The sequence below is a fragment of the Podarcis erhardii genome, assembly GCF_964252035.2.
Source record: "Podarcis erhardii genome assembly, chromosome: W".
Lineage (NCBI taxonomy): Eukaryota > Metazoa > Chordata > Lepidosauria > Squamata > Lacertidae > Podarcis > Podarcis erhardii.
This window is the reverse complement of record NC_138506.1, coordinates 7,073,696-7,094,445: the sequence shown is the minus strand read 5'-3', so window position 1 is coordinate 7,094,445 and position 20,750 is coordinate 7,073,696. Positions and strand designations below refer to the sequence as shown.

At 43.4% G+C, this 20,750-nt stretch overlaps 1 protein-coding gene across 2 annotated transcripts in view; it reads left to right on the top strand.

The window, feature by feature from the left end:
- The first annotated feature begins 329 nt into the window (after positions 1-329).
- The window catches only part of LOC309333204 (UDP-N-acetylglucosamine--peptide N-acetylglucosaminyltransferase 110 kDa subunit-like), a 110,530-nt gene continuing 90,109 nt past the window's right edge, over positions 330-20,750 (top strand). The window contains exons 1-3 of one of the 2 annotated variants that reach the window (XM_081846608.1): positions 330-437; positions 8,889-9,039; positions 20,486-20,729. In XM_081846608.1, the coding sequence (XP_081702734.1) occupies positions 401-437; positions 8,889-9,039; positions 20,486-20,729 (432 nt within the window). In that variant the 5' untranslated portion in view covers positions 330-400. Of the gene's footprint in view, positions 438-8,858; positions 9,040-20,485; positions 20,730-20,750 lie in introns of both variants that reach the window. The other variant, XM_081846607.1, reaches the window with a different exon arrangement.

Genomic DNA, 20,750 nt, shown 5'->3' with positions numbered 1-20,750 from the left:
TTCGCCGAGGGGAGGCGAGCGCTGGTCGAAGCGCGCACATTTCTTTGGCTTAGGCGAGGCGACTGCCCTGCATGGCGCAAGCGCGCCTCATCAAATTACCGCAGCGTATCGGCTTTCGCGCGGCGGAGGGATACACGCGAACGTCCTCCTCTCTCGGCGGCCGTTTCGGCTCCTCCAGCCCAGGCTATTTCGGCGTCCCCCCTCCCTTCTTCTTTCCGACTTCTCCTCCGGCGGCAGGGAAGGTCGTCGCCCCGCCCCGAGGCGCGGAAAGGGAGGGACTACTTTTTCAAAAGAAGATCCGGCCGCGGCTAGCGTCCCCCTCCGCGCGCGTCCCCGACCGCCATTTCGTGAGTCGTCGCGGCCCCCGGCGGACGTGGAGTCGTGCCTTGTCGCCGGAGCCATGGCGACCTCCGTGGGCAACGTCTCCGACAGCACAGGTACTGGCGGCGGCGGCGGCGGCGGCGAAGGCGAAGGAAGCGCTTCGCCTCTCAGGAGGGAACCGCGAGGAGCGCGCGAGTCCCCGGGCGCTGGGAGGCGAGGGAGCCTCTCTTTCGGTGTCGGACTGAGGAGGAGGAGGCGGGGGGGGGGGTCCGCAGGCCTGGCTCCCGACGGTGAGAGGACCGGTCCGCGGTGGGGGTCTCCGCCTTGGATACCTCAGAGGTTTTGAGACTACAACTCCCATCATTCCTAGCTAACACCAGTGGTCTGGGATGATGGGAATTGTAGTCTGAAAACATCTGGAGGGCCGAGGTTGCCTATGCCTGGTCTAGTGACAACAACTGGTGATGATTATTAATTTATTATTTATACCCCGCCCATCTTTTTTAAAAATATTTTTTATTCATTTTACATATAGTTGCATTGCATGACAACATGTCTTCATACGAAATCTCTTTGGCTCTGCTGAGCCTCCCTCCCGCCCAATGGTTTTTTACAAACTTCAGTTTTGCTTCCATGCATTTCACGTCCTTTCCTGTTCTTGTGATGTCATTCCGGAAGTTAATTACATTATTCATCCTGAATTTGGTTGCCTTTCTTCTGGCAAATCTTCAGATCACCCTGCTACTGATGTTAATTACTTACAGTTGTCTTTCAAGTGTAAATTTATTCTAGTCTTTGTGGAAGGCTTGATCTCGCTGGTTCCGGATTCTTTCTGTCAGTTTCACCCAGTGATGGCAAAACTTGGCCCTCCAGCTGTTTTGGGACTACAATTCCCATCATCCCTGACCACTGGTCCTGTTAGCTAGGGATGATGGGGGTTGTAGTCCCAAAACAGCTGGAGGGCTGAGTTTGGGGGGTGCCTGACCTATACCCTGCCCATCTGGCTGGGTTTCTCCAGCCAGTCTGGGCGGCTCCCACCAAAATATTAAAATACACCTTTTGTCCGGCTGTAAATCTTCATGTTTAGGGGAGCTTCTTCTTTACACTAAGCCAAATAAATAGGAGCCGGAGGGAGAGCTGAAATTGAGGTGCTCTTGCTTCTTTTCCCTCTCTTATTGTTTGCTCTCTCTTTTGCTCTTGTTTCGATGTGGGTGATGCACAAGGAGAGCCTGTGTTGAGTTCACTTTGCCTATAGAGCCTATTCACAGTAGGCTCTCCCGCAGGCCTTCTGGCGCTTCCCTCCCTGTGAGAAGCAAGGTTGCAGGGAACCAGGCAGAGGGCCTTCTCGGTGGTGGTGCCCGCCCTGTGGAACGCCCTCCCATCAGATGTCGAGGAAATCAAGAATTAAAGAAATTGGGGGGAAATACAGTCTTATACACGGAAAAATACAGTCACTAGGCAGGGCAGCAGCTGTTTGCTGTGATGGGCGGGCAACCTCTGTGCCTTTCGGCAGCCTTGAAACCCAGCTTGACCAAACTGCCCCCTGGGGCAAATAAGTAAGTGGATTTACACTTCTTAGATCTGCTCATCTTGAGTTGCTGGTTCCCTCCCCCCCCCCAAAAAAAAATATATGCCTCTGGTCTGAATATCCTGAATTACCTGTGCGTCTTTGGCTGAAGACTTGGTTTATTGAGGAAAGACACTCGCTCAATCTAGTACTGTACAGGAGTCAGCAAACTTTTTCAGCAGTCCACTGTCCCTCGGGCCGGATTATTTTGGAAAAAAAAAATAATGAACACATTCCTATGAACCCTGAGATGCATTTGAAATAAAAGTACGTTCTACTTGTGTCAAAACACCAGGCAGGCCCCACAAATCAACGAGAGGTGCATTTTAAATAAAAGGACACATTCTATTCATGTCAAAACACAATTCCTGGACCGTCCGCATGCCGGATTGAGAAGGCAATTGGGCCGGATCCGGCCCCCGGGTCTATCAGTAGCAGGGTGATCTGAAGATTTGCCAGAAGAAAGGCAACCAAATTCAGGATGAATAATGTAATTAACTTCCGGAATGACATCACAAGAACAGGAAAGGACGTGAAATGCATGGAAGCAAAATTGAAGTTTGTAAAAAACCATTGGGCGGGAGGGAGGCTCAGCAGAGCCAAAGAGATTTCGTATGAAGACATGTTGTCATGCAGTGCGACTATATGTAAAATGAATAAAAAATATTTTAAAAAAAGATGGGCGGGATATAAATAATAAATTAATAATCATCACCAGTTGTTGTCACTAGACCAGGCATAAGATAGAGAGATAGATGATTGATTGATTGAGGGGCGGATTTAAGTTTGATGAGGCCCTAAACTACTGAAGGTAATGGAGCCCTTGATATGTCCAGCCGTCCTTTGTCCACAACCAATTGTTGCTGTTTTTTGTGTTGAATATATGCTATATGGTAACTTATGGACCTACCGTATTTTTCGCTCCATAAGACGCACTTTTTTTCTTCCAAAAAAGTAAGGGGAAATGTCTGTGCGTCTTATGGAGCGAATGTGTGGTCCCTGGAGCCGAATTGCCCAAGGGCAAAAAGCAGATCATGCATTATTTTATTTTTTTTTGAAAGAGGAAAGTGGGTGTTGAAACAAAGCCGCTGAGAGATAAGGGACGCTGGAGAAAGAGTAGGCTGCCTGGGAGGGGGGAGGTAAAGACAGCAAACTTGCAAGGGGGGGGGGGGGGAAAGCAGGAAGACTAAAGCAATAAGGAGAGAAATTAGAAGAAAGGGGGGAGCAAAAAACTTCTCCAGCTAAGGAAAAGACACTAAGGCAAACTAGAGGGAAGGGAGTGTTGAAAGGAAGCAGCTGATGGTGGGATCGGAGAGAGATAAGGGATGCTAGCAGAGGCTGCCTGGGAGGGGGAAGGTAAAAGCCCATGGATCCTCAGGATTTTTACATTGGGTCACCCCAAATTCACCATCAAATCACATAGCATGTCCATGGCTATGGCCTGCACCAAAAAAAATCACGCACCCACTTTTGCGTGGCGCAAAAAACATGGTTGCAAAGCACGGATCCACATGGATCCTCAGGATTTTTGCATTGGGTCAGCCCAAATTCACCATCAGATCACATGTCTGTGGCCACAGCATGAACCACAAAAATCATACATCCACTGTTTCATTCAGAATTTCGTTCAGAATATTTTTTTTCTTGTTTTCCTCCTCTAAAAACTAGGTGCGTCTTATGGAGCGAAAAATATGGTGATGGGTATCTAAAGCCACTTGCACATCACAAATAGGAGCCGACACAACACTAAACACTTACTGTATGTTGGTTTTATTTTATTTGTTTTTTATCTTCTCTTTTGGAAATGTACATCCAGTGTTTTTTTTTTCAATTTTTTTGAGCCCCCCCCCCCAAGAGAGTGGGGCCCTAAGCTAGAGCTTGTTTAGCTTATACATAAATCCGGCACTGGGTGGTTTACTTGCAAAGGTCCTATGTGGGTAGTGTGACATGTGAATGTAGTGTAGTCTAAATCTCAGATCCTACTTGAGTGCTGTGCCTGGTCATTGGCAGCACATGAAAATAAAAAATAGGTCTACACAATAGAAATTCAGCTTTAGGTGTCAACCTGCTCTGCTGATCTTGTCTGCTGACCTCGTAATAAGCTGCCGGCTTGAAAGGAAAATTACAGAGAAGCATACATTGAGTCCCAACTCCTTAAGAAGCCATCTGCTCCTTGCATATTCTCATTTAACTACAGTGTGTTGATTTCTTTTGTTTTTGAACAAAAGAAACCAACCTGTTTGAAATGCAGTTGCAGTCAGGGGTTCTATGAAGCCCCTTCTCAGGGGCAGGTGCCCCTTCCAGGAGCAGCAGAGAATGTAGGAATAATAATAATAATAATAATAATAATAATAATAATAATAATAATAATAATAATGCAGCAACAAGACGCTGTTCAGGATACATTTCAGAATCTCATGATGATGATGATGACAACAATACTACTACTACTACTACTACTAAAGTAATTCTGCCCCGCCCATCTGGCTGTGCTTCCCCAGTCACCCTGGGCAGCTTCCAACAGAAGATTAAAAAGACATTAAAACATCAGTCATTCAAAACTTCTCTAGAGAACAGGTAAGGGTGGGGATTGGTGTACCTTTACACTGCCTGGAAGAAAGAGACGAGTCCGTGGTCAGTATTTGGTGTATGTCCGAATGTCAACCACTAGAACTTTGATCTCAGTTGGAAAACGGTTCAAAATGTCCAAATGAAAAATTCTTTATATACAGGCGATTCTCAACTTAACTTGGGGGTTACGTTGGCTTGTGAAACCACCTTGGGTTCGACAGAGAGTAGGATTGCCAAAGGCTTTTTACCCAGACACATAGCCCTTTCAATTTTTTATTTTTAGGGAAGTTTTGAATGACTGATGTTTTAATTATTTTTAATCTTTTGTTGGAAGCCGCCCAGAGTGCCTTGGGAGACCCAGCCAGATGGGTGGGGTAGAAATAATAATAATAATAATAATTAGCCAAGCATGGCAAGCTGAATGTGCGCAGGTTAAATGTGCGTAAGTTGCGAGTTTCATCTTTTACGACGTGAGTGACCATTGTGCCCTAAATGTAACCAACCTGTTGGCCTTTCTGGAACAGAAATGAGCATTTTTGTAAGTGGCGTGTGTGAAGTTTGCTCCATACGGCTTGAATCCTATGCCTCTCAATTCAGCTAGCTCATGATCAACATTGTATTTTTATTTTATTTTATTTATTGCTTGCCTATTTCTTGTCCTTCATATAAAGGGGTCAGGGGGCAGCCTACACGGTTCTCCCTCTGCTCCTTGCTCCCTCGCACCAACCCTGGGAGGTTGGGTTGAGCGACGGTTACTGGTCTGTCGCTTTGCAGCAGAGCATTTGAACCTGAATTTAACTGGGCCTTTGCCCATTTCTCTGACAGCAATTTCCCCTTCATCCCAATCCGCAGTTCTTTGGTCACATGGTTTGCTCTGCGTCTTCTTTTGGAAAACCCAGCCAGATGGGTGGGGTATAATAATGACAATAATGATAATTATTTATACCCCGCCCATCTGGCTAGGTTTCCCCAGCCACTCTGGGCGGCTTCCAACAAAATATTAAAATACAATAGTCCTTCAGATACCAAAAGCTTCCCTAAATTAAGTGATGATGATGATGATGATGTTGATGTTGGGAGCCACCCAGTGTGGCTCGGGAAACCCAGGCAGATGGGCAGGGTAGAAATAATAAATTATTATTATTACTACTACTACTACTACTATCAGCTCTCCCTCCCTCCCTCTCTGTTCCATGCAAGCTGCCTGTCTCTTTCTCTCTTTCTGCAGCACACATTATGGGGTTCAAGTCTCACCTGGTTTTTCTGCCACGGGTGGGCAGGATGTTGGCTCATCCTTGGGCAACACCCAGTTACAGGGGTCAGCAGACTTTTTCAGCAGGGGGCTGGTCCACCGTCCCTCAGACCTTGTGTTGGGCTGGACTATATTTTGAAGAGAAAAAAATGAACAAATTCCTATGCCCCACAAATAACCCAGAGATGCATTTTAAATAAAAGCACACATTCTACTCATGTCAAAACACGCTGCTTCCCAGACCATCTGTGGGTCGGATTTAGAAGGCAATGGGGCCAGATCCAGACCCTGGGCCTTGGGTTGCCTACCCCTGCTCTTAATATTGACAAGTGGAGGAAGGTTTTCTTTTTGGAATTATAAAATCCTTTTTTAACAGAAAGGTTCAACCTTGCTGGCATCCTCTTATTATTGACAACTGGAAGGAAGGCTTCCTTTTTGGAATCATCAATTTTCAGAGTCGTTTTTACAGTTATATCAAAAATGACTGATTTGGTTCTACTATTAGAAATACATAGACCGATAATTATGAAATGATGGTGAGGTTTAATAAGTTAACAGTTTCTATTTGGACAACTTTTCTGCTGTACTTGATTAGAAGGAGAAAAAGAATCATTTCCTTCATCACAATTTAAACAATTAATTTAACTGAAACAATAACATGAGCATATGTATCCATGTTTGTTAACTGATGTGGTTGAACAATTTTTTAATAAAAAAACCCTTAAGACTGAGTTTTAGCACACATGAAAAACTTAAAACAAATCCTTATTTCCTGATGAATAGCCTTTGGACTATAACTTAAATAGAAAACTCTCTTTAGAATAAATTTTCCTCCAAAAGCATTTTATTTTAAAAATCCAATTTAAATTTAAAAAATCCGATTTAAATAAAAAAAATCCGATTTGAATAAAAAAGTCTGATTTTTTAATTAAAAAAGTTAATTTAAAAAACCATTGATTTTTATCCACCCTGAGCAGGAGCAGTCGTCTTTAAGAAAAAGAGGCCAGAATGGGCCAGTATAGATGGCTTTTCTTCTTTCAGTTCTCAAAGATCTTAACCTCGCTCAAGGTTGTCATCTGAACTGTTGTTGTTTAGTTGTGTCCAACTCTTCGTGACCCCATGGACCAGAGCACGCCAGGCACTTCTGTCTTCCACTGCCTCCCGCAGTTTGGTCAGACTCATGTTTGTAGCTTCGAGAACACTGTCCAACCATCTGGTCCTCTGTCGTCCCCTTCTTCTTGTGCCCTCCATCTTTCCCAACATCAGGGTCTTTTCCAGGGAGTCTTCTCTTCTCATGAGGTGGCCAAAGTATTGGAGCCTCAGCTTCAGGATCTGTCCTTCCAGTGAGCACTCAGGGCTGATTTCCTTAAGAATGGATACGTTTGATCTTCTTTCAGTCCATGGGACTCTCAAGAGTCTCCTCCAGCAGCATAGTTCAAAAGCATCAATTCTTCGGCGATCAGCCTTCTTTATGGTCCAGCTCTCACTTCCATACATCACTACTGGGAAAACTATGGCTTTAACTATACAGACCTTTGTTGGCAAGGTGATGTCTCTGCTTTTTAAGATGCTGTCTAGGTTTGTCATCGCCTTTCTCCCAAGGAGCAGACGTCTTTTAATTTCGTGGCTGCTGTCACCATCTGCAGTGATCATGGAGCCCCAAAAAGTAAAATCTCTCACTGCCTCCATTTCTTCCCCTTCTATTTGCCAGGAGGTGATGGGCCCAGTGGCCATGATCTTCGTTTTTTTGATGTTGAGCTTCAGACCATATTTTGCGCTCTCCTCTTTCACCCTCATTAAAAGGTTCTTTAATTCCTCCTCACTTTCTGCCATCAAGCTTGTGTCATCTGCATATCTGAGGTTGTTGATTTTTCTTCCGGCGATCTTAATTCCGGCTTGGGATTCATCCAGCCCAGCCTTTCGCATGATGAATTCTGCATATAAGTTAAATAAGCAGGGAGACAATATACAGCCTTGCCGTACTCCTTTCCCAATTTTGAACCGATCAGTTGTTCCATATCCAGTTCTAACTGTAGCTTCTTGTCCCACATAGAGATTTCTCAGAAGACAGATGAGGTGATCAGGCACTCCCATTTCTTTAAGAACTTGCCATAGTTTGCTGTGGTTGACGCAGTCAAAGGCTTTTGCATAGTCAATGAAGCAAAAGTAGATGTCTTTCTGGAATTCTCTAGCTTTCTCCATAATCCAGCGCATGTTTGCAATTTGGTCTCTGGTTCCTCTGCCTCTTCTAAATCCAGCTTGCACTTCTGGGAGTTCTCGGTCCACATACTGCTTAAGCCTGCCTTGTAGAATTTTAAGCATAACCTTGCTAGCGTGTGAAATGAGTGCAATTGTGCGGTAGTTGGAGCATTCTTTGGAACTGCCCTTCTTTGGGATTGGGATGTAGACTGATCTTCTCCAATCCTCTGGCCACTGCTGAGTTTTCCAAATTTGCTGGCATATTGAGTGTAGCACCTTAACAGCACCATCTTTTAAAATTTTTAATAGTTCAGCTGGAATATCATCACTTCCACTGGCCTTGTTATTTGCAGTGCTTTCTAAGGCCCATTTGACTTCACTCTCCAGGATGTCTGGCTCAAGGTCAGCAACCACACTACCTGGGGTATATGAGACATCCATTTCTTTCTGGTATAATTCCTCTGTGTATTCTTGCCACCTCTTCTTGATGTCTTCTGCTTCTCTTAGGTCTTTTCCACTTTTGTCTTTTATTATGGTAATCTTTGTACAAAATGAACTAGCCAGATGTTGAGCTCAGAATCAATCACAGTTCCATTATTTGAAAAATAAGACTTTGGAGCCTTTTTGCCCCCAAATGACTACTAGATATTCCGTTTTGGCGACTGCAACCTTGGTCTAAGGCAGGCATCCCCAACCTGCAGCCCTCCAGCTGTTTGGGGACTACAACTCCCATCATCCCTTGCTAACAGGACCAGTGGTCAGGGATGTTGGGAATTGTAGTTTGACGTTTAGCTGATCTGTTTGCATTCGCCCTACAGACCCCCTTGGGGCTTTGCATCACGCCAGACATTGCGCCTTTTTATTTGCACACCGCTGTCTGTCGGCTTTTGGCTCCCCTCTTCTAACTTTTTGTTTCCCCCCCATCCGAATGTCTTGGTGATCCTTCAGAACCAACAAAACGTCTGCTTTCCTTCCAAGGGCTGGCAGAGTTGGCTCACCGGGAGTACCAGGCGGGAGACTTCGAAGCGGCTGAGAGGCACTGCATGCAACTGTGGAGACAGGAGCCCGACAACACCGGCGTCCTGTTGCTGCTCTCATCCATTCACTTCCAGTGTCGCAGGCTGGACAGGTAGGAGGCTGGGGCCTTTCTTTCTTTTTCTTTTTAAAATATTTTTATCAGTTTTTCCATGTATACATCCTCTAACAATATTTCTCTAACAATTTTCCATATTTCCCCCCCTCCTCCCCTGGACTTCCCTCATATTCCCATTTTGTTTTATTTCCATATTACTCACCCTGTGTGTTGTTTCCCAAAATTTCCCCCATACGTATAATCTTACTTTTTGTTATATACAATTGTGTTTGTTTATTTAAACCCTGCCAGTGAGTCCAATTGTGTTGCTTCTTCATATATTCCGTAAATGGTTCCCATTCTCTTTTAAAGTCGTTGTTATCCTTTTCATGTAATTTATCTGTTAATTTTGCCAGTTCTGCATATTCCAGAAGTTTCCCTTCCCATTATTCTTTCGTTGGTATTTCTTCTGTCTTCCAAGCTTGTGCTAATATAATTCTTGCAGCTGTTGTTGCATACATAAATAATTTCCTTTTTTTTCTAAATCTTGATCTAAAATTCCTAGGAGGAATGCTTCTGGTTTCTTTACAAAAGTCTTTTTAAGCATCCCCCCCCCATTCATTATATATCATTTCCCAATAATTTCTAACCCTTTTGCATTCCCACCACATATGATAAAATGTACCATATTTTTCTTTACATTTCCAACAGGTTTTAGATCCCTTTTTATACATTTTTGCCACTTTCTCTGGCGTAATATACCATCTATACATCATTTTCATATAATTCTCTTTCAATAAGATACAATCTGTAAATTTTAAATTCACCTTTCACATCTTTTCCCAATCTTCCAGTTGTATATTATGACCTAAATCCTGAGTCCACTTTATTTGTGCTGACTTTACCATTTCATCCAGCATTTCCCCATATAACGGGAGATTATACATTTTTTTTAGTAATTTCATATCACTCTCAATTAGCTCTTCTTGAAAGTTTGACACTGTGTAGCTGAAACCTTTTTTATTGTCTTCCTTAAACTGTTCGTTCAATTGTCTATGATGTAACCAACTTTGCAATGTAGTCTTTAATTCCTCATATTCTTTCATCTTTAACCCTTTTTAAGCCTCTATTAATAATTCTCTGTACGTCAGCCATTTCTTTCTCTTACAAAGAGGCTTTAATGCTAATACTTCCACTGGCGAGAGCCACCATGGAGTTTTGGGTTCTAAAAAATCTTTATATTTATTCCATACTTTTATAAGCATTTTTCTTATTATATGATTATTAAAACCTTTGTGTTTTTTATCTTTCCCATACCATAAATATGAATGCCAACCAAATCTATTATGTCCTTCCAAATCTAATATTTCATCGCTCTCTAATTTTATCCAGTCCCAAATCCACGTGATGCAAACAGCTTCATAATACAATTTTAGGTCTGGAAGGGAGAAGCCTCCTCTATCTTTAGTATCTATAAGTATTTTGTATTTTATTCTAGGCTTTTTCCCATTCCAGACAAACTTAGAAATATAGTTTTGCTAGTTTTTGATGCAGACAAAGTTACTTATGAGGCTGGGTCCTTTCAATGTAATAATAATGAAACCATAATACATTTCATTTGTATCTCTCCTTCCCCTGCCAAAGCTGTGCTCAGAGCGGCTAACACAGGCTTCCTCAACCTCGGCCCTCCAGATGTTTTTGGCCTACAACTCCCATGATCCCTAGCTACCAGGACCAGTGGTCAGGGATGCTGGGAACTGTAGTCTCAAAACAGCAGAGGGCCGAGGTTGAGGAAGCCTGGGCTAACATCATAGAAATAACAAAAGAAAAAAAATGGTCCAGTAGCACCTTAGAGACCAACTCAGTTTGTTCTGGGTCTAAGCTTTTGTGTGCAGGTGCCCTTCTTCAGATACATGGAAACCAAAGTCTGTATAAGAACTAGTATGAAAAAAGAGGTCTCCCAGCATTCTCCCAGGCCCATATAAGAACAGCGTAAACAGTTGGGCCTGATGAGCGTTTACTGTTCCCAACCCTAATCCTGCGGTAAGCCATCTAACTAGGTTTTAATTTGATCCTGACTTGTTTACAGGAGGTAATTTCATTATTGTTTGATTTTATACCAATGTTAACTCTTAACACAGCATTTGTAAGAACCAATCAGATTTTTTCTGAGCATTTCAAAAACATCCCCACGTGGGACAAAGTCAGATCAGAGGAATCCTTTTTAACTACAAAGAACTAAATTGAGCATGCATACATGTTTTAGGGTAAATAAAACAGGAATCAAGGAGGAATGCATTTAGCAAACCCCAGAGGTCATAAACAGGCAGTAAACAGGAGAGGAAGGACGGCAAGGAAAGATAGGCATTTTTATCATCCCCTGGCCCTTAAGATCTACCTAAACTAACAAAAGCTACATCAAAGCTATCTCCTATCTTTATGGCCCAGGATGCCTGGTGAGCAACTGGTCTGTGTAAAATGCTCTATACGTGACTGTCAGGCAGAGAGAGAAGAAAATGGCAGAAGTGCAGAGGCTTGTGGGATTCGATCAGGAATCATGTCAAAATGGCTCAAGCCCAGTCAAAGCAATGCATTCATTGGTGACACATTGGCTTGCTACATTTTTCATAATTCCTCATAGCAATCCCACGTGACCACCACATCTCACCGTTTTTCATTTATTTAATTTTTTTTTAAAAAAATTGTTTACTTTTTTGTAAGAAGAGCTTAAGATAGTAGAGGTTAAGGTAGTAGAGGTATTGTATCCTCTCCATTGTCCTGCATGTGTTCATGTATCACGTAAAGATCTCCAGCAGACATTCCTGAAGTAGAGCTTGACATCCTCTGCCTATTCTTTTTTTAAATTGAGCGACTAGGCATGACCAACGTCAGTCTGCTGAGGCAGCACTGAGCATCACATAAATTGGCGGGAATGTAATTATAACTTCTTTGATTACACGTGAAGAACCAGCCATCTGGTAAGTGCACATGAGCATAGTTAAAAGTAATCTGTTGAACACGTGAACTGTTAGGATATTTCCGTTCCACCTTAAAAGGGAGCAGGCTTTGTGAGTCACAGAGTGCGTATTTCCTGTTCACAGGAAGTTTATATTTTGTCTATTGCTTTCATTTCTCTCTCTGTGCCTGAGACATCGAAGCAGGCAGTCATGTTTTTTCCTTTGTTCTGACCAACGCTGAATAAAGTTGTAAATATGCTCTCCTGAGTGCATCTTTCGTTGTGCGAACTCTGCTGATAGAGTGTGCACTAGAGCTCTGGAATGTGGCAAGCTATTTCTGAGGCTTCGTGTCGCTAATTGACTGATACTGTATCTACGGGAGATCGATGGATCGCAACGGAGACGACGTGGAGGCATGATGGCCTTTGTCTCCCTGGCAGTATCCCAACATGAACAATTCCAGGTTGGCCTTCCTGTTTTCAAACAGTGAGTTGCTTTCTCACTGCAATTCACAATCTGAGCCAAGAGGTGTCTGGCAGTGCTGCAACTCTAGGTGTGTATAATGATATTGCATCCAGAGGTAACTTTTGTGTCACTGTTCCCCAATCATGGAGATTGGTATAACCAATGACACCTTCAGGAATCCATTCAAGAAAACCACTTTCACATGTTTGTGTTGTGTCATATGAAAATGTTGTGTACAAACTGGGATCATATAATCTCCTAAGGCAGTGTGCATATCATATGTTTCACTCAGACAAAAATGAGAGACATTAGTGTTAGGACTGGTCGTTGTCCTCTTCAGATCACCACACAAACGCTCCTTGTTATTTTATAACTTTTTATTGCGTATTAACAAACAATCTTATAAACGGTTCTTATCTTTAAATGTTATTCCTCAGAGTCACTTATTTCAGATACCTTCTGAGCTCTGCTTCTCCGTGACCAGCCACTCTCAAAATGGCGAAGGAGCTGCTCCTTTTGCTTTCCCGCTCTTTTTTCTAACCTCCTGGCTAGAGCTAGCTTGTATCTCCCCTCCTCCAAATCTGAGCTAGAACTTAACCATTACCGTCCCTGTGAACATCCTGTCCCTCCCTGTTGTTCCTGTTGCTCTCTTCTATTAGATTCACTGCTCTCCTCCCCCCCCCCCCCGTGGAAAACTTTCTCCCTCTGGGAAACTGGAAACTTCTAACTCTATAATATAGTCTTCCCTGACAATTAGTAATTTCAGCTAAACGCATCCTCAAATTATAGGTATAACTAGAAGAAGTGTCAGGGGGAAGATAGATACATTGAGTACTAGGTATCAAGAAAACAAATAATATACATGTTAAAATCAGCATAGAGTTCATAATTAGCTGAGTAATCAAGGCTACTAAAAAAGTCTCTGGTTCTGCTGGAACATCATGATGCTGAAGTTGTGTCCCAATTTCCTTGGCACCTGTTGAATCAAAACCAGGCATGGACCTTTAGGAGGGTTAAAATGAACTGTCCCAATATAATCAGTAAATGCAATCTGACAGGGAAGAGAAGAACTCATTAGGGACACGTGCTCCTGTTTAGAAAAAATGCAAATAACAAGCAGCAATATTTCGAGGCGGTGTATTAGGCAAAGGTAGCCACTCTAAAATCGCTATTCTGTCAGCAGTGGCTGGGGAAAAAAGGAGTCCTGTAAGTGAAGACATTGTATTAAGGAGAATCACGTGTATGAGGTGACCCCAAAACTCTGCAACTGCTGTAAAGTAAACTCATTAGGAATTTTCAGTTCAGGGAGGGAAGGAGAAAAAAACAGTCTGTAATAGGCGATGAAGAATGAGTCTCACTGTCTGAGGTGGAATCGGACCTGTATGCTATGTCTTAATTTTATAAACCACCATAGGGAACTGAAAATTAGCAAGTTCTGCTGTCACTAGGTCGAAACCAGCACTGCCTTTAGTGGCATGGCTCAGATCTGCCACAGGAGACAGTGTGTTAAAAGCAATTGGCTCTGCTGTTGTGACTTTGGTAGAAGACTGACAATCAGCTGGCACAACTGTCTTTGTTCTCCCATTTAAACCCAGGCTGGAAGGCCACCTGTCGTGGCATTGCCTGTCTTTAGCAGAATGAACTGAAGGAGACAAAGCTGCTGCTAGGAGGGCAGATTTGTGAGTCTCAGTGCCAATATTCTGGCAAGGCTTAATCATTTGAGCACTATCTGTTTCTGGCTTCTGATAAATCGCTTTAAGAGCAGTCTTGCATTCAGCATTTTCATTTTAATAAGCCAATTGTTTCATTAAAACTTCAGAGGCCTCAAGGTTTGGAATTAATGGACTGGCTCCTCTTAGATCATCAAGAAGGTCAGTAGTAAACATACTATGCAAGTCATTTTCTGTCACACTTCGCTTCAATTTTTTAAAAACTGCGAAGGGCAGTGATTCGTGGGCTCTCTGTCCCTGTGCATTCTGAACAACAGGACAGATAGCAATCCCACGTGACCACCACAATTAGTCCTGCAGGAAAAAAGCAAGGGATGGTACGCAGGTGACTAAAAATAGCTTTAGCATATGCAATGAGACAAGAATTCAATATCTCTATTCAGACCAGGTCTCTCCATAGTTTTCAGTTTAATAATAAGTTGTAATTCAGCAAGTTGTAAACTCCATAGTTTGCAAACTCCATAGTTTGAATTTTAGTAGTAAGTTGAGTTATCACTCAACTGCAACTATGGAGAGACCTGGTCTTAATAGAGATATTGAATTCCTGTCTCATTACATATGCTAATCATCTGCATACTGTCCCTTGCATTTTCCTGTAGGACTAATTGCAGTCGTTCACACTTGCCAAGAGGTTGACCATACCCATTGAGTCCTACTACCGTCCTGAGAAAAAACCCACCCTACCCTCCCTCTGTATATCAGGGTTTGGTGACTTCTCCAACCTCAACAGGTTTACCATACCCATTGAGTCAATCACTCATCTCCTACTACAGTGAGCAGACATGGAATTGAGTCGATCTGCATTGTGAACGTTTTGGACAGATAATAAAGTCTGGGGACTTCTGTTTCTGTGTATCTGAAGAAGTGTGCATGCACACGAAAGCTTATACCAAGAACAAACTGAGTTGGTCTCTAAGGTGCTACTGGACAATTATTTTTTAAAAAAAATATATTTCGACTGCGTCAAATCAACACAGCTGCCTACCTGAATCTAGAATCATATAAAGAATACAATATGCATAAAAACAAGCAATCAAACTGTCAGGGAACTGCCATCAGCTCAGAGGCGAGAGGTGGAAGGGCAGTTAGGTTACAGGAAGCCTCCAAAGATCCTGAGAAGCAGCACTTCCTCCGCGGAGGAGGAAAGCCACGCCTCCAGTGGGGAAGGGATGCAGGGCTCCAGAGTATGCAAGGGAGAGACACAGCACCGAGCATGAACAAAGGGGGGGGGAGGCAGGTCCCCCTCTGCCCACGCCCTCTTTGTGCAGTTGGTTTACACGCAGAGTGGGGAGGCGTAGGGTGGGGGTCAAAAGACTACAGTGATACCTCGGGTTAAGTACTTAATTCGTTCCGGAGGTCCATTCTTAACCTGAAACTGTTCTTAACCTATAGCACCCCTTTAGCTAATGGGGCCTCCCGCTGCTGCTGCGCCACCGGAGCACGATTTCTGTTCTTATCCTGAAGCAAAGTTCTTAACCTGAAGCACTATTTCGGGGTTAGCGGAGTCTGTAACCTGAAGCGTATGTAACCTGAGGTACCACTGTACTCTGCTGGGGAAGGTTTAAGGACCGCCCACTCCCAGATTCTGCTAGCGAGTGAGCAGACATGGAATTGAGTCGATCTGCATTGTGAACGTTTTGGACAGATAATAAAGCCTTGAAAAGACCAACAGGGAGTCTTGCCTGTTTGCTCTCGAGCAACCACGCTGGCATACATAACACAAACGATGAAAATGCATCCTAAAATTAATTCAGATAAATTGGAATTAAGATTAGACTGGACAAACTACAATCCTCAGGTTAAAATTGATTGCGGTTAGTACTCGCCAGGACCAACTGTTTCCACTGATATTATAAGGACCTGTGAGCAGGCTGGGAAACCTCCTTCATGCTTGTTCTTATACAAAGAGAAAATGAGTCAGGGTGAACCCTGGCCAAAGGCCTGGCAGAACAGCTCTGTCTTGCAGGCCCTGCGAAAAGATGTCAAGTCCCTCTTGTGAGAGGGCGTTCAAGCAGGCTGGGGCCATGACCGAAAAGGCCCTGGCTCTGGTCGAGGCCAGTTTAATCTCCCTGGGGCCCGGGATCTTCAGGGTGTTGTTATTTGTAAACCGTAAAGTCCTCCGTGGGGCATACCAGGAGAGGCGGTCCCGTAGGTACGAGGGTTCTAGGCCGTATAGTAAAAGTAAAAAGTAAAGTAAAAGCCTATTGGGATATGATCTGTAACAGGGATGTCCAGCAGGTCGATTGCGATCTACTGTTAGACCCCTGGGAGGGTTTGGTCGATCGCGGTCGATCGCTGGGTCCCTTTCCGATGGCAAATTAGAATCCAGCCCCGACCCCTCAGACTGCCCTCTGCAGAATGGAAGATGGAGTTTACTGAGTGAGGCTGTCTGTTTCCTTTGCGATCTGTTGGCGAGTGGCCATTCCCCTTCCTCCCTAACAAAAGCTCAACAACTTTGCCCTGTATTCCCCCAAAATGGGGCTTTCTTCCTCCCTAAAAAGGCGGTAGATCACTGGCAGTTTTTAATTATGTGAGTCGATCGCAGTCTCTTGGGAGTTGGCCACCCCTGATATAGAACAAGTTAAAGAAAATGTGTAAAAAGACATTTACCAGAAAACCAGAAGCATCTTTGTCAGGAAGAATAGGTGGCGAGATTCTGAAAATGGACCATAGCTTTTTCAGGTGTGTGACTACAGCAGCAAGGATTTTACTAGCTCATAAACGGAAGCCACAGGATATGCCAGTGGCACGAGAATGGCAGTCGAAGATGAACTGGCAAAGCGGGCAGGGAAATTCTGAAACCAGCAAGATCAAATGTTTCCAAAAGGCTGGAGCAAATTTATACAAGATAGGAAAGCCCATTGTACGCAAACTGTCCGGACTCGAACAAGACGACTTATCATATATATCTTTTTATTGATTGGTTATATTTTAAGAAGACGAAAGTCAGGAGGAAGGCGTACGCATGCGATGAGATAAAAAATATTTAAGGGAACCATGAGGTGGGGAGGGAAGGAGGGCGTCATTTTATTTCAGGGATGTCCAAAGAGGGCCAGAAGTGAACATGCGTGAGGGCCGACCAAAGTTGTTGAGCTTTTTTGAGATTTTACCCCAAACTTGATGAGTTCTTTTAGAATTTCACCCCAAAGTTGTTCAGCTTATTTTTTTTAATTATTTTTATTTTACCTCGGGGGGGGGGCCCGGATTAAATTGACCGGCGGCCCATATTAGGCCCCCAAAACTGACTTTGGACATTCCTTCTTTATTTGAAGATTGTGGAAAATGTGATTGCATTTTATTAATATAAAATGGAAACTTAATAAATATTATTCATAGAAAAAGGAGGCTGCTTTGGGGAAAAAGAGTTGCTGGCGCAACATGTGAACAGCGTTGCTAGTTCTGACTTGGGCTGGTTCCATGTAGTTGCGCACAGCAGAGGTTTTCACTGCAAAGACGTGGGTTGCATGCAGGTTGTTTTGCCGGAATTTCAGCTTTCTTCCTCTGGCTGTATAGAGCTCTAGCATATTTTTGCAGACTGCAGGCGGAACGATTGTCCTTGTGCAAATAACCCCGAAATGTTTTAAATGACCATGCTCTTTCCCAAGGGCGCCTGCATTTCTTAAACCTAGTTGTGAAAGGATATTCGAAAAAGGAGTGCAGAACAGGTGAAAAGCAATGACCTTTTTGTCATTTATTCACATGGTATTTCCATTAATGATGATTGTAGTAGTACTGCACAGAGCGTTATTAATGCAGGAGAAATAAGAAACAGCATTCCTTGTCTTAGACGTAGTTACAATGTGTGGTTGGTTTTTATTACCATACTAGGTTTTTTCCTAAAAAATAATGTCAAAAATTAGGGGGCATCTTATACTCTGGGCCAGGCATAGGCAAACTTGGCCCTCCAGCTGTTTTGGAACTATAACTCCAATCATCCCTGACCATTGGTCCTGTGAGCTAGGTATGATGGGAGTTGTAGTCCCAAAAGATCTGGAGGGCCAAGTTGGGCCACGCCTGATCTAGAGCAGTGGTGGCCCAACTCGGCCCTCCAGCTGTTTTGGAACGACAATTCCCATCATCCCTGACCTACTGGTCCTGTGAAATAGGGATCATGGGAGTTGTAGGCCAAAAACATTTGGAGGGCCAAGTTTGCCTATGCCTGCTCTAGGCCACCCCCCCCCAATTTTCTTAAATCTTTGAGTCCCCCAAAATAGGGAGCTTCTTGTACAGTGGTACCTCTGGTTCCGAACGCTTCTGACTACGAACACTTCAGGTTATGAGCTTCACTAACCCAAAAGTAGCAGCTCCTGGTTGCAAACTTTGTGCAGCAGGAGACCCCATTAGCAAAAGCGGGTCTCAGGATAAGAATGGTTTCAACTGAAGAACGGACCTCCAGAATGAATTAAGTTCGTAACCAGAGGTACCACTGTACATGGGGGCATCTTATAGATGGAAAAATATGGTATATCTTAATTCAGAAGGTTTTTTACTTAAAAAAACACTTCAGTTTTTCAGTTTAACGTCTTACGTTTGATTATCCAACAACCAACATGAAAACAAGATTCCAAAGAATCTCCTGGACTTGCCTCCTCCCCATTGTGGGTCCTTTTGTTAACCATTTCCTCTGGCATGTTTTATAATAACCCACATCTTTTACATCTCTGTTAGGTCCAGAATTCAACATTCATCTACAAGTGTCGTAATCATCCGGAGTCAGCAGACTTTTTCAGCAGGGGGCCGGTCCACTGTCCCTCAGACCTTGGGGACGACGACTATATTTTGGGGGGAAAATGAACAAATTCCTATGCCCCACAAATAACCCAGAGATGCATTTTAAATAAAAGGACACATTCTACTCATGTAAAAACATGCTGATTCCGGCCTGTCCATGGACCGGATTGAGAAGGCAATTGGGCCGGATCCGGCCCCCAGGCCTTAGTTTGCCTACCCATGATTCTAGCTGTCTACAATGGTTTTTAAGATAAATTATATATTTCCCCCATTCCTTACTGAAATTTTTCCCCCCATTTCCTTACTGAAATTTTGGTCTTCCTGATTTCTGATTCTTTCGGTCATTTTTGCCAGTTTGGCAAAATTTGGAACTCCTAATGGGCCCAGATGAAAAGAGTGGGCATCTTGTCAGGTTGCACAAAATGCAAGTTACTTTTCCCACCACTCAAGCAGAATTTGTTCGCGTCAAGCCAGGAATAATGGTTTTGTGTTGAAGTTCTGTACATTTCTGTACACCATCAAATAATGTGATGGTACCAAAGCGGGTTGAAAGTACCTATTAGATAAGGCACTTTTTATCGTATGTGGTGGGAATGTAAAATAGTTTAAAACTTTTGGGAAATGATATATAATGTATTGAAAAAAATGTTCAAAATGACATTTGTTAAAAAGCCAGAAGCTTTTTTGCTAGGCATTTCAGCTCATGAACTACCAAATAAAAGAAATGGAAAATATTCATGTATGCTACAAGAGCAGCAAGAATTTTATTAGCTCAAGGTTGGAAGACTGAAGAAGTACCGACGAAAGATCAGTGGCAAGAAAAACTGATGAACTATGCAGAATTAGCAAAGTTAACAGATAAATTGCATGAAAAAGACAATAGAGACTTTAAAAATGAATGGGAATCTTTAACAACCTATTTACAAAAACAACATAAAGAAATGGACTCTGGCAGGTTTTGAATAAACATTCACAATTTTATTTAATTAAAATATGGAGGAAGATAAGGTAACAATATTTAAAGTACATCAACATGCAGAAAACAATGTTTGTAACAAACCAGAAAGGGAAGATGAGGGAAGTCGCCGGGGGAGGGGGGGATGTAAAATTGAATCATTGTTGATTGTAATTTGTTATATAATATATATTATTATATATATATATAGTTAGATAGATAGGGACGCGGGTGGCGCTGCGGGTTAAACCACAGAGCCTAGGACTTGCCGATCAGAAGGTCAGCTGTTCAAATCTCCAGGGGTGAGCTCCCGTTGCTCGGTCCCTGCTCCTGCCAGCCTAGCAGTTCGAAAGCACGTCAAAGTGCAAGTAGGTAAATAGGCACCGCTCCGGCAGGAAGGTAAACGGTGTTTCCGTGTGCTGCTCTGGTTCGCCAGAAGCGACTTAGTCATGCTGGCCACATGACACGGAAGCTGTACGCCGGCTCCCTCGGCCAATAAAGCGAGATGAGCACCGCAACCCCAGAGTCGGTCATGACTGGACCTAATGGTCAGGGGTCCCCTTTACCTTTAGATAGATAGATAGATAGATAGATAGATAGATAGATAGATAGTAAGTACCTATTAGATTAAATGCCAGACAATCTTGCGTTTTCCCCCTCCCCAGGTCTGCTCACTTCAGCACTTTGGCAATCAAGCAGAACCCGCTGCTGGCCGAAGCCTACTCAAATCTGGGGAACGTGTACAAGGAACGGGGCCAACTGCAGGAGGCAATTGAGCACTATCGGCACGCCCTGCGCCTCAAGCCGGACTTCATTGACGGATACATCAACCTCGCCGCTGCTTTAGTTGCAGCAGGGGACATGGAAGGAGCGGTGCAGGCCTATGTCTCTGCCCTGCAGTACAACCCTGTAAGTTGAATTCCGCCGGGA